Raw genomic sequence first — 14,603 nt, 5'->3', positions numbered from 1 at the left:
ATATTATTAAAATGTAACTTTAAATTATTATTATAAGTACACATCTTATTGACCTATTTTAAATACTTTATTATAAATCACATGATAAGAAATTATGTATTTAAAATTAAACATAACATATTTATTCTAAATAGCATCTATAATGATAAGAGATTACATAATTTATATTTTTATATCACATGATGAGGTATTATTATAATACAAAGTATATATTTATACTAATCTTAATGACTTATTTTATATATTTTATTTTAAAATTTAAATCGCATCATATGATATCTATATATAATTTTGAGTATACCCATGATAATTAAAATATATAATTTATTTTAATTATATTATAACATATAAATATATATTAATTTAATAATTTTCAATAATTTTAATAAGTCATTAGGACTTTTTACAAATAAATTATGCTAATTAAGTAATTATTGAAAAAATAAAATAATATTTATATATTAAAAAATAATTATAGTATTATAAAATTCATAAAATTCTTATTTCCTTTCAAGAGGTTTTTTCCAACGGTGGCATACTGTAAAATCTTTATTACTTATTAAGTGTTATTTTAAACTTATTTCTTTAAACGGGCAAGCTATGCCACATCAATGCCATGTCATACAGATCCAAACATTGAAAATTTGACTCTCTTACTATTTTTACTGTCATTTTCTTGATAATTTATTGACCCCGCTTGAGGCTGGAGCTAATGTCCTTTCATTAGACAAAATCGATCTTACTATCCAGTAAATGAACAAACTGCAGGCGGTGTTCTTCAGTTCCCTTAGAAGAATCATAGACATATTCCAATGATATGTTGAAATGGGTTATCCAACATAAGATTTGACTTGCTCATATCTAGTACAAGAGGTCGGTGATGTTTATGGGGATGCTAGAAGTTTCTTTTGTGAACTATATGCATTCATTAGTATGCAGAAGTATACCTGTAAAATTTACAGTTGAGTGTTCTAATCTAAGGGCCTAATGGCATCAAGCCAATCCGTTAAAAAATCTATTATAGGCATCTACAATTTCATTGCTTTTCGTGGCTAGGTCACTAGCTGATAGAGATGGCATAGTTCCTTCTTCAGACATCAATATGTTTTAGCTTTTGGTTCCTGATTTGTAGATGAGACATGGAAGAGGCTTTCACCCACTCACTGGCCTCCCCAACAAATCCTCCTGCCTCAGCCTTCAATTCAGTGCCCAATGCCTATATAGTCCAACCTCAATTCCTCCAGAGTCCAGCCTTTGTTTTCTTTTTCACTCTTCTTCTTCTTCTCAACTCTTTCACAAAAACCCAAGCCCTAAAATCAGTAAATTGATAAAATCCTCCCCTCACGGCCTCTCTTGATTGAGCTTTCTGGCTTCCATCTCTTTTCTTCCCCATTGATTTTGACACCCACGTAGCCCATAGCTTCTTGGCCTCTCGGTCACAGGTTAGTCATCAGAATCTTTTTTTGTTTTTTTTAACAGCAATTTGCAGTAAGCCAGTAATTTTTCAAAAAAAATTTAACTTATTTTTACTTTCAAATTACTTATTCTTCAACGCTTGATCTTGATTGAGATTGAAATTGAATGAATTGAGTTGATTCAATTAATTTTTTTTCCTTTTAAAAATCAGAAATGTGGATGAAAAACGAGAATAACAGTAATAATCGATCGTGTATATCAATGTTATTAATATTTATTGTATCATGTTTAAAGGTATTAATTATATATATATTAATTATATTGTATTATGTGTAACATATATAATAAATTTGTATTTAAAATTTAAACATATTTTATAATTCGTGTCTCATATTTTAATAATTTATGTTATTATATATGTTAAATATAATATAAAAATACGAATTATCATATCTATATAAATATGGTATGCTTATATTAAACAATGGTCTTAATTAAAACACTAAAAATATAAATATGATTAAAAATTTTGTCAAAAAAGTTCAATTAAAAATAATATTATAATATGAAATTAACTCATAAAAAGGTTTAACATACCTTTATTAAGTTGAAATCTTGATAAAACTATCAAACAAAAAAAAAGAAAATAGTTAGGAAATGTGAATAAAAAAAATAAGAATTCAATAAATAACAACTTTAGAAGATAAAATTAAATCATAAAAAATATAGACATACCTTAAAAAATATACATTCATGATTTTGATAAATTTGGAATAAAAATAATGTGTTTGTTGTGAAATTATTAGGGTTGGAGTTCCTCCGCCTAAATCGAGGTCAAGGATTAAGAGCGTTAGAAGACAATGTGGCTTGCAAAACTAAAATTACGAAATTGGATTGTTCAAAGCCCAGACATGCAGCCTCATAAAATGAAAGGTGGCAGTGATCTTAAGCCCAAAAGGCAGCCCTCTGGCCTTAGCTCCAAAGAAAGAAGATGGACTGTGTCTTCTATTTCTCGCTCTTTCACTCTATTAAACCGCTTCCTCCACTCCTCTCTCTTGCACTTTTTCTATTGAAAAATCGAATTATTGATTTTTATTTTTGGTTTCATCTTTGCGTTATTTTCACAGGTCAGTTTAAAGCCTAGCCAAAGCCGCCATTTTTACCGATCTTATCTCTCTTTTCTCAGGTCAGTTCCCATCCCACTTTTCTCTTAGAATCAATGGGTTTCTGTTGCTTAGGAACAAGAACATTCAGGGACAGAAAACGGGAAGAAATTTAATTTATTTTCGACGAAAGTTTGCCAAAAGTTTTTAGCATAATATATACTTATCATGATATCCTAATATTCATCAATTTGTTTTGTTTCTTTGATTTTAGTTATATATTAGAATGAGTCGATTACAAGGGCCTAATTCTCTGAAAAGGAAACGACCGGGCTCAACTTCCGATTCTCTAACAGAACATGAACGTACTGTTCATGATGTAATCCAAGGTAAACAAGACATGGGAATTTCCCAACGAGACATGAAACGAGAAATTAACCTTCCGGACAACCTAGTTACAAAATGTCTCAAGTCACTTCTAGCTAAGAATCTCATAAAAGAAGTGAAAAACATCCAAAGCCGGGGTAGGAAGCATTTTATCTCCGTGGAGTTTGAGCCTTCCAATGAAATAACGGGTGGGGCATGGTATGTTGAAGGCAGCCTCGATACGGAGTATATAAATGTTTTGAAAGAGCAGTGTTGGAGGAAGATTTATGGGTTGAAGGTTGCTACATTGGAAGGGGTTACGGATGCTATTAAGAGGAGTAATGTTTCACAAATTGAGTTGTCGAAACAGCAGGTTGAAGAGATTGTCAAGGCTTTGGTTTTGGATAATGAGGTTATGGAAGTGAAAAGCAGTGGAACAGGGGAGTTTGCTTCAATTCCGGTTGGGAAAGTTTGTTATAAATGCATTGGTAAGAGAGGGTATGGAGGAGAACCCAAGTTTGGTGCCATGGCTTCTATTCCTTGTGGTGTTTGTCCACAGATAAGTCATTGTACCCCTGATGGCATAATTTCTCCCAAGACCTGTGTTTATTACAAGAAATGGTTGGATTTTTAGTTTTACTTTTTCTTGATGCAATTTCTGATATGATTTTGCTGAGTTTGAACGAGCTAAAATTGTCATTGATGAATGTTATTTATAGTTTGAGTTGAATATAAATATATATATATATATATATTTTGCATTGCATTTATTTGTTGTTACTTGTCTGTTCACTTTGATGTGATAATAATAAAATGGTTGAGTGTTTCATTGATTGTGAACTGATCTTTGATGATGAATGGGGCCTCAGAGAGATGGTCCTTTTCGACTAATAGAGCAATGGCCCTCTTCAACCAATGTAGCATAATGCTCAATAGAAAGATGATTGATAGTCTTATGGTGGATAGGAATATGCTTGCTTCTGCACTGTTTAGGAGTTGCCTAGCCTGCTTATGTTGTAGGTCAAAATTCAAAAGTTTCATAGCTGCTATATTTTTTATTAATGGCTTTGGATAGATAGAATCATATAAGGACATGCAAAACATAGAAAGAATATATCTGGTAATGCTTTTGCTGTTTCTTCCACTTTCTTCAGTTAGCCTTCAGCGCATAAGAGGTTGTTTGCATTCCCCCACAACAGTAATGAGTTAAGAACTCGCTATGATCCTTTGTTTAAGGGTGGGGTGCCCAGGTAAGTCAATTGCATTAGTGAAAAATTGAAAATAAAAGGCAGTTTTCAATTATAGCAGTCAATTACCATAGCCAATCTCACCATCATTACTGTGTTTGTATTCAAACATATATCCTTATCATTGATTTTAAACTCACTGTTACATCGTTAAAGTACTTAATCTCATTTTCAATCTCACTGAAACTAATTTCATCATTCATTCAAATAGACCCTAAGTTAAATTGATTTGATTGCACCTTTTTGAAATTTTCTTTTGGCCAGTTACTTGTCCACTTTCAGATGATCTAAATTTGGGAGTTTTTGAGGTAAAATATCTAGTGATGTTGGATGGATGATCAACGGGTGAGAATGAAGAAGGACAATGTTAAACTCCTGCCTCTCAATTCTCAGCCTTTGGTTTTATAGGGAACTAATACTTGTTTAACATGTGTTACTAGTGACTTTCACAAAAATAATGACTCATTAGTAAAACAAGGAGTGAGTAACTTTGTAGCTTTTTCTGTGCTTTTAGAAACTGATTGTGCATTGAGTTAACATGGACTAGGGATTAGGGGTTACTGATATGTTGTTTAGAAGCGTAATGTTCTTTGAAATTGCGGTACATTTTCTATTCACCATTGATGCAGCAGAACTGTTTTTTTAAGCATTCTACACTAGACTCAGTTAAACTCTGAATGATCAAATTGGGTTTCTATGCACTGAATGATTTTTGGTTCTACACTGTTGTGAAGCCCAGCTTATCTCAGACTCCTGGTTTTAACTTATTGATTGGAAAGAGATGGGATGATATTAGAAGAAATATTTTGAATTTGAGTTGTGTTAAGGAATTTTAATGGAGATATTAAGAAGTCTTCTTAAATCTTTACACCCAGAAGAGGGGAAAAAGAAAACAAGAAAATGGGATGGCAAAAATAAAAATGGAAAAACATGCCTATCCACCTACAAGTGAAGACAGTATGTAGAATTAAGGAATTAATTCAGTTGGTTCATACAACTTTTATTAGGAGTCAACGTTTAATAAATCCAGGACACATATTTCATGTAATTTTTTTTTTTATTCTCAAGTGTGGTTTATACAAATTTTCATATTCTTATATTGTGGTTTCTTACGTAAAAAAATGAAAATAAGTATGCCAAATAGATTCATACGACAAACATGAATGAAAACATCTGTACAAGAATGAGTGCCAAATAGATTCATAAGATAAACAAGAAAGACAACATCTGCAAGAATGAGTCAATGAGGTGGGATCATTTCTCCTTCTCTTTTGAAATTTTCTTTTGCTTAAAAGCCTTTCTGTGGATTATTGAATGAAAGTCAATTAAAAGTTTAGACTAGTACCATGTTATGATAATAATCCTTTTATACCAAAGACTTATCTACCCTTTATTACTTGAAAACTCAGATAGTAGTATAAAGCAATCCAGTTAGACATGGCTTCCCAGATATTAGATTTTCTCTTCCTCAACAAAACTTGTCTATGGGAAGATGATGAGAGCAGTGACCTTTTTGCGCCCTTTTACTTTCATCTTCTTCGCCTTAGCAGATTCTAAGACAATCCTCCCACTGGCTCAGCCTCTCAGATCCTTCAAGGTCCATGCTACGCAGGTATGATTGATATCCAACTGATTCCAGACATATCATTTCACAAGTAATTAACATCCACACATGCCTTAAAACGTCTTTCAGTGTAAGATTGTTTTATTGAGAGTTTCTTTGAGCAAATCTTGCTATGAAACTTCAGTGTTACAAATTGCCTGTTCATGAAATTTTCCCAGATCAAAGTGTGAGCAAAAGGACAGGTAGCGTCAGTTTTTCTTGATTATTTTGTTTTAACTCCAAGAATAAGTCTTTTACATTGCTTCATTCACAGAATGTGGGGAGCTGCTCTTACACTGTGTCAATAAGGACAAGCTATTCTTCCGCTTCCTATATACGAGATCACATTAGTCTTGCATTCGGGGATGCTCATGGAAATCATGTGTGTTTGAATGATCAGATTAGACCCTTTTTAGGAGAATCATGAAATTGGTAGAAGAGGTTTAGTTAAAGGAGTGTTGTTTGAATGATTAGGTGTATGCAGCAAGGTTGGGTGATCTACATTCAAGGACGTTTGAGAGGTGTTCTACTGATACATTTCAGATAAAGGGTCCTTGCACACACCAAGTTTGCTATCTGTACCTCTACAGGAGTGGATATGATGGTTGGAAACCAGAGCGTGAGTGTCTACGGCTATTATACCAGGTCTGCCACATTTTATTACAACACCTTTATATCTTCTGAGATTTGGTATGGCTTCAATCTTTGTAATGGGCTCCTTCTGCATCCGCATGAATATATAATGTAGCAAATGGGGTTTCTTGCTGATGTTACTAATTCAGGGGTTTCAGAGATTTTGAGCAAAGATTGAAGAAATAAAGTTCTTGTTAGGCTAAATTCTCTATGTAAGTCGTACATATGCTAATTGACATTTATGTGGTGAGTGCTGAATGACGTTATTGCTTGAATTTAACTAAATGACCTTAATTGCCATTTATATAGAAATAAAGTTCTTGCGTTTCTTACATTCGGGCATGAATTTAACTAAATGACCTTAATTGCGACTGTCATTTAGTATTGGTGTTCAACATGGTTTTTCTGAAAAGCTATGAGAGTGATTAAGCTCCAATGGCCTCTGAAAATTCAGGTCATCATGCAACTTGATTGACCATTACGTTCTAAATCCATTAACAGAATTATCATGGACAAAAAAGGAAGGTCTTGCATCCAAATGAATCCTAAATAGTTGGGCTTGTGAAAAGGCATTGAAATGGACAATCAGAAGGTTAATGGTAAAATTTTTTATTATTATTAGTTTAAAGATTAATTGGAGTGCTTAGACTACCAAGTGTGAAAGAACAGAAACAAAAGATTATATAGAAACTTATAGAAGAGTCTTCCATATAAGTAGCAAGTTATATTAAAGTGATTGTTAGCTTGAGGATTAAAAAATACTCCAACATGACCATATTAATAAAAATCTTTTTGTATAGCTTGGGGCTTACATGAATTTATTTATGATTTATGATTCCTTGTATCCTAATCACATTGGTTAGCATAAATTTAATGTAACAGTATTTTTGCCACTTTATCAAAAATTATTTCTTAATTGCATATAATTTGTAGTGTGACAAAAAAATTTGATGTCATAAATTCATAATTGAACAAGTTAAATTGAACTAAAAATTTAATTCAATTGATTCATATAGAAATTATATTTATTAGATTTGAAATTCAAATTTAAATACATGTAATCTCTATCTTTTTGCTTTAGTCTTTTTTATTAAAAAAAATTAATTTTGAAAACTTTAATTTATAATGATCTTTTATGATATTTTAATTATAAATATTTATGGTAAGTTGAATTAAATTAAAAATTGTGATTTAAACTATTACTTTGTGTGTGTGTGTGTGTATTGTAAGTAATTGATGAATGGATAAAAAAAAAAGTTTACAAAATTATAGTGCTCAACTTGTTTCACAATTTTGGATAAAAGCTTGATTAAATATTAAAATGAACTTTTAGTTAATATATAAATGATAAATTAAGAGTCTAATACTTTATTAACAAACAAATTCATTGTTAACAACATTCAATCTAATTATATTTGTGGTATAAGCTCAATTGCATAGTTGAATGAATTGAATTTTTTTTTTTTTAGAAAGTGAATGAATAAATTTAGATTGAATATTATCTTTTAAAATTTAAATTAAATCAAAGCTAAATCTATAATCTATATACCCTATATAAAAAGAACCTTTTAAGAGTTTTTAAGGTACCACCTGTCTTTGTTTTTTTTTTTTCCTTTTTGTTGTTGCTCTTTAATTTTAGTGGAGAGTCATGTGATTTTTTAGATAACTTTTGATTTTATTCTTTATGTTTTTGACAGGTGTTTTTGCTTTTTATTTTCAAAGTTTCTCTTTCTATTTAATCTGTTTTTGTTATGTCTTTTTCTCTTTACCTCTTTCTGTTTAATCATCTAAGGTACTTTTCGTTTTTTCGGTGAGTTTGTGGTTTCCTTTTTCTTTGTTTTTTGTTTTTTTTTTTGGAGCTATTTTTTGGTACGATTTTTTTTTATTTTGTCATTGAATGTGGAATTTTGTTTTCTTTTGGGTTTGATTGTCAGTATTTTCATTTCATTGTTGAATAAGTTTTTGGGTGTTGTGGTTGGAAGTTCTACATGTTGTTGTGGATGTGTTTTTATACGATATTTTATTTTTGCATGTTGTTTTGGATGGAAATGAGTTTTTGTTGTTTTTATTAGTTTTATTTTTTAGTTTAGATATTTTTTTATGAATTTAAACAGCTAAGAAACTGATTTGTTGGGTTTTGATGTTATTAGGAATTGTTCAAAGTTGTCGCAAAAAGCATACAAATTTGATATGTTTTTGTTATGTGATGTTGTTCAACATTGTCTTTGTACTTTAAATGTTTAGTTTATTCTTCTTTTTGTAATGTGATTTATATCTATGGTTAATAAAGAAATGAAGTCTTCTGTGTAAGTTTCAATACTTTTTTTGTGAATTTATACGACATTTCTCTGCTCAAGGAGAATGCTTCTTTTTTTTTGTTGATTGCTATCAATGAATATGCAATTATATGTATAATCAAGGAATAAATTTACCTTACTTTCTGTAGGTAACAACAATCTGTTTGCTTAATTTGGGTAATTTATGTGCACAATAATAGTTTACTGCTTTAGATTGAAAAATTACTTATTTAGTTCTTGATCTTAATTGATTTTAGAGCATAAAACATTAGAAAATGATAGGTAAGAAAAACCAGTCAATTTCATAGTTAATTATAAATTTATGATAACTATAACATAGAAAATGGAGTAATTTTTGCAGGTAGAAAATGGAGACTTACTTTATGAATTTATGATAAATATAACATAACCATTTTAATGAACAAGCATAATTCATTCCATTTATAATTGTAGTAGTAAAAATTTTTTTGATTTTGAATTTCAATTATCTAACACTTCAAGATAGATAATCTCCCATGAATAACCTAAATATGATACTTTTACATTTTTTTTTATCAACTGTCAATTTAAAATTTTACAAAAAGATGAAATTTAAATTAGTAAAGCCGAATTTTTTTCTCCTTGTTTATCCTTAAGATGGTTGTTTTTTCAAAAAATTAGACCTTTAAAACTAATAGTTAAGACTAGAATAGATGTGTTGACTATGAAAACATGTTGTTCTTGATGAAAAATTCTCTGATGAGAGGATGAAATTTGTTATAGAATTTTATTAGAGGTTTTGAACAATGTTTTCATTGCTATTGAAAATTTTTTTTATAGTGTTTTAGTTAAATGTAAGAAAATTATTACAAAATATTAGCACTTTGTATTTGCTGTTTTTGTTTCATCATTGAATGTAAGAAACCCATTGTAAGATAACTTAATCTAATAAAATATTTGTCAAGAAAGTGGTAGCTAATTCTGAGATTACTTGATAAAAACATAGGAGTAAGCTAATGTTTTCCAACAATTTTTCTACATATGATTATGAGAACATAAGATGTACATTTATTATATGATGATGTTGAAAGATGGAATGATTATATTAATTTTGAGTAAGAAAGGTCTTTCAAGTTATTAGTCATTTCGTACTAAGAAACGGTCATATATTTTTTTTCTTAGCCATTCTTGTTAGAGACAATTTGTCATTTGTTTTCTTCATATTGGTGTTTTAAGACAGAAGCTTTTATCTTTTGTAAATATCAAAACAGGAAAAAAAATGAAAGACATAAGTTTACGAATAAAGATGTTGGTAAAGTTTTTTATTTTTGATACTATAAATTGTAGGTTTCAGGTTTTTACTTTATAACTAATAAAATTGCAATTTAGTTTCCATTATGATTGTCCAAAGGTGACAAGACATATTTTGCTATTATAATTAACAAGTTACCTAAAGTTATATAGGATCATTGTTTCATTTTGATAAAGTTATTTTACTAATGAAAATGTTTTCATAGTTTACAGTTTCATACACTTTAAATTATACACATATTCTTTAATGGGTTGTTAGGTTTATAAAAATGTGTTTTAATTTTGATTTACTCAATACGTATTATGAACAATGAAAAGAAGTAGAGATAAAAGTAAAAAATTTAGAATTATTGTACATATAGTTCAATGTGCTCTGCTTTGCTAGTTTCGTACATTTTAAATTGTATAGATATTATTCTACAGGTTGTTATGCTTATATAGATGTGCTTTAATTATGAGTTGCTTAATATGTATTATGAACAACAAAAACAAACAAAGATAAAAGTAAAAGTTTTAGAATTATTGTATATACAATTCAATGTGCTCCGCTTTGTAAATGTCTTTTATTGTTTTTATGTCATAAAAAAAAATCCCAAATCTTATTGCTACCAACATTTTACAACTGTTTTCCTTTTTCTTTTGTTCGGTTTTTCTTTTAACAAATATTTACATAGATTTTTTTGGTGGGTAATCGCATGTACCTACTGTAAAGATTAAGATATGACATTTATTAATGAATCTATTTATTTATATTTGTACAAGTCAAACGTGCGAAATCAATTTTGTTTTTTCTTTAATTTTTGTTGTTAATTATATATATACTTAATTGTTTTTGTTTTTCCCTCTATTAATTACGAATATTTTTCCTTATTTTGCAGATTTTATGCCATTATCTTTTTTGTTCTTTATGTTTAAGGTAACTTTTAAGTTTTATTGCTTTGTTCTTTCATTGTTCTTTTAATGTCACTTATTTCTTCATTTTTTTACTTTTGTGGCATTTTATTTTTTTCTCCCGTTTTTGTATGTATTACTTGATTATAAATGTTGTCTAAAATTATGTTTGTTTATTTTTTATTTTTTTTCTTTATTTTTTTTTGGTTAGTTGCTATTGTTTTCTACTTATATTAGTAAATGTTGTATATGTATGCATAGAGTATTTCATTATGGATTCTCTTAGTAGAGGAAGGGAGAACAGAATTAAAAGATTAGAAACGTTGCAGTTTATTAGGTTGAGGGGGTAGCATAATATTCGTGCGAGCAGTTCTTCTTTGTTTATTATTGATAGATTTGAATATGATAAATGTATTTTTGAAATTAGAACTGGTAGATCTTAAGGCTTTGTTTATAATTCGGTTCAATATGTGAGTTAAAGAAGAAAGTATAGTGAGATTAATATTGCTAATATTAATGAAGTTCAAGATATTTCATTTCTTATTCATATTTGTGGAACATGTTCTTAATATGTAGTTCTTGATTTTAATTGTTTTGTTAGTCATGTATTTGAACATGCTTTTGTCTTTATCAATAGAGTAAATATATATCAGTTTCATGTATTACTCTATTCCTACATTGACATTGATGGAGAATTACAGATCATTGGCATTAAAATAATTACGTCTATGCTTGTGAAAGATTTAATTGTTCATATGTCAAAGAAAAGAGAGTTTACAATATAATTAGATGGTTTTGCAAGTTCTTCTGCATGTACTCAAAATTCAACATTGGCTGTAACACCTTTTTCTAGTAATGTTCATTTAATATATCAACTTTATATTTATAAATATCTATAATAGTGGTTATGTTATATTTGAAATGGCTTCTTTATCTAGTTTGTGTAGGCGATCGTGATGTTATCACAGCTTATTTGGAAAAGCAAAACATTTTAATGTTTATAGTAGGGTTTCAATTTCAATAAATCATTTAAGTAGGTATTATTGTATTTTATGTATTCCATCATTTTTCCTTTAGTTTTTATTTTCCTTTCTTTGTCTAATATTTGAAAAATATTTATTTTTTGCAAGGAAATGTTTTGAACCTTTTAATTTTGGTGGCCCCAAGTGTGTTTGTCCATTTTACGATGCTATTATGTGATACGAAGAGAGGGTTAATATTTCAAAATAAACACAAACTCCTACATTTACGCTTGGTTGTCAAGAAGGGATTGTTCGTCTACCTTTTTTTAAGAAGACTTCACAATATTTAGATGAATTGTTGAACTATAATGGAAGTTTAAAAAGTACAATTTTAGAGACAATGTTAGGCTCTATAATTTTATGTTTCAGTTTACTTTAACAGGAGGTAAAGTAGATAATAATGTAAATAACAGAGCAGGTCCTTATATTTTTAAGATTTCAAGTTGGAATCATCATAAAATTAGGTCTTTGCTTTTTCTCCTTGGTGAGAATGTTAAGTTTACTCAATTGTACATATATGATACTGAGAATGAGATCTCAAATAGAATGTCAATATTTAAGAATTATGATGAAGCTTCAAAAATTGATTCAAATATTGTGGATAGTTTAATTAAAATGCTTGATGCAAATAATGAAATTGTTAAAGTTTTTAGGTCAGCTCGGGATAAGTTTAGTGCTTCTAACTATATTCTTATGAGGTTAAGGTTGATTGATACGAGGAATGAAAGGGACAGAAGTTATGTTTCTCTAATTGGTAATGAGATTGCTGCATTGGTAGTTGTAGACATAGGAGAGTATGATAGGCATCGAGTTATTATTATTAATCATAAATTTGATGGTTTGAAGAGAATCTTCATCCCTCTTGTATGATTTTATAATATCCTTTGCTATTTTCTTATGGTGAAGATGGTTATAATATTGAGATTAAATATGTTAAGTCTGCAAAAAAAGAAAGAAGTAATTATAAAAAGCTTGATAATTCATGAGTATTATACATTTATTCTTCAAAATAAAATAAACTCTAGTACTACTTTATTGTGTGAAGGTTGATTGTTCACACAATTTGCTATCGATGCTTATACAAGTGATGAGGAATTACGACTATAATTTATAAGGATAATCATAGGATTTTTAGGTTTGAAATGTATAAAAATTTTAGAGATTCAGTTATAAAAGGTGAGCTTCAGGATAATTTTATTGGTAAAAGAGTGATATTACCACCAAGTTTTACAATTGATTTTAGATATTTGTTTTAGAATTATCAAGATGTCATGACAATTTGTAAGTTATATGGTTATTTGATTTATTCATAACATTCGCCAGCAATGCTCGATGGTCATAAATCCAAGAAGCATTGGCTTTAATTTCAAGTCAACGCCTTGATGATTACCCTAACATTGTATTGTGGGTTTTTAGGATTAAGTTACATTATTTTATGGATGACATAACAAAAAATAGTTATGTTGGCCATGTTATAACATGTTAATTTGTTTCCATTTTTATTTTTGTTAATGTTGTCATTTGTTTATTTTCTCTTACAAGCAATTATCGATTGACATTTTCTTAAAATAATGTTTCACGTAGTTACTTATTCGATTGAATTTCAAAAGCATGGTCTACCTCATGTTTACATTCTTCTATGGTTACATGTTGATACCAAATGTTAAACTACTGATGATATGGATAGAATTATATTGGCTAAAATTTTTTATGAAAATTTAGATTCTATTGGATACAATGCTATTACTAATTTTATAATTCATGATCCATATGGTTCTATGTTCTCTCAAATGTCATGTATGTTTAAAGGCCGATGTTCTAAGTTTTTTCCTAGAAAATTTCAATCACAAACTACAATTAACGAAGATGGATTTCCATTATATAGAAAGAGGGAGATAATTGTGATGCAAAACATTATAGTTAGAAATGGAATTAAATTAGATAACCATTTCGTTGTTTCTCACAATGTTGATTTAGTTGTGAAATATGATGTTCATGTTAATGTCGAAGTTTGTAGTAAAACTAGAGCCATTAAATATTTGTTCAAGTACGTAAATAAAGGGCTCGATCAATCAAGGACTGTTCTTGAAAATGTTTTATCTTCTTACAATGAGGTTAATTATGAACATCCTACTAGAATTGATGAAGTAAAACTTTATCTTGATTGTAGGTACTTGTTGGCTTATGAAGCATGTTGGAGGATTTTTGCATTTAAGATACATCATAAGGAGCCAGCAATTCAAAGATTACCTATGCATTTACCTAATGAATAATATTTTGTTTTAAAGATAATGAAGATTTATCTTCTGTTATTAAAAGACCCCATATTTAAAAAATAATGTTGACTTAATAGATGTATACAAATTAAATGCATGAATATCCTATGGTTTTGTTTTATGCTGATTTTTCTATAAAATGAGTTTGAAATAGTAAAATAAAAAAAATAGCAAGTCAAAAAATAAGAAAAATCTATAAGTAAAATCATATATATGCATTATGCATCTAGTGAGTTATATTTTTGAATGATGTTATTGAACATTATTAGAAGAGTAAAAAATTTTGAAGAGCTTAGAACTATAGATAGAATTATTTATTTTACCTTTCAAGCTACATGTCGTGCTTTAGGTTTATTATGTGATAATCAAGAATAAAATGATGTTTTGCTTCAAGCTTTTCAATGGGCATCAAGCGAAAAAGTCAGGCAACTTTTTTTACAATTGTCATGTTTTGTCATG

At 28.8% G+C, this 14,603-nt stretch overlaps 1 protein-coding gene and 1 pseudogene across 2 annotated transcripts; both read left to right on the top strand.

The window, feature by feature from the left end:
• The first annotated feature begins 1,080 nt into the window (after window positions 1–1,080).
• Window positions 1,081–3,651, top strand: LOC111278826 (DNA binding / DNA-directed RNA polymerase). Its single transcript, XM_089764562.1, has 3 exons — window positions 1,081–1,442; window positions 2,223–2,602; window positions 2,794–3,651. The coding sequence occupies exon 3, from the start codon at window positions 2,806–2,808 to the stop codon at window positions 3,517–3,519; it is 714 nt and encodes a 237-aa protein (XP_089620688.1). The 5' UTR covers window positions 1,081–1,442; window positions 2,223–2,602; window positions 2,794–2,805; the 3' UTR covers window positions 3,520–3,651.
• Window positions 3,652–3,795: 144 nt separating this feature from the next.
• Window positions 3,796–6,653, top strand: LOC111278827 (embryo-specific protein ATS3A-like; annotated as a pseudogene). The gene is made up of 3 exons (XR_016343979.1): window positions 3,796–5,744; window positions 6,010–6,117; window positions 6,210–6,653. The product of XR_016343979.1 is annotated as an embryo-specific protein ATS3A-like (transcript).
• The last annotated feature ends 7,950 nt before the right edge of the window (window positions 6,654–14,603 follow it).

The sequence above is a fragment of the Durio zibethinus genome, chromosome 8 (assembly GCF_047325235.1).
Source record: "Durio zibethinus cultivar Kanyao isolate XHJ-2024 chromosome 8, ASM4732523v1, whole genome shotgun sequence".
NCBI lineage: Eukaryota > Viridiplantae > Streptophyta > Magnoliopsida > Malvales > Malvaceae > Durio > Durio zibethinus.
This window is presented reverse-complemented; position numbering and strand designations above follow the sequence as displayed.

What these genes read in the sequence shown, in the direction of transcription:
- LOC111278826 (XM_089764562.1), top strand. Translation starts at nt 2,806, where the DNA reads ATGAGTCGATTACAAGGGCCTAATTCTCTGAAAAGGAAACGACCGGGC.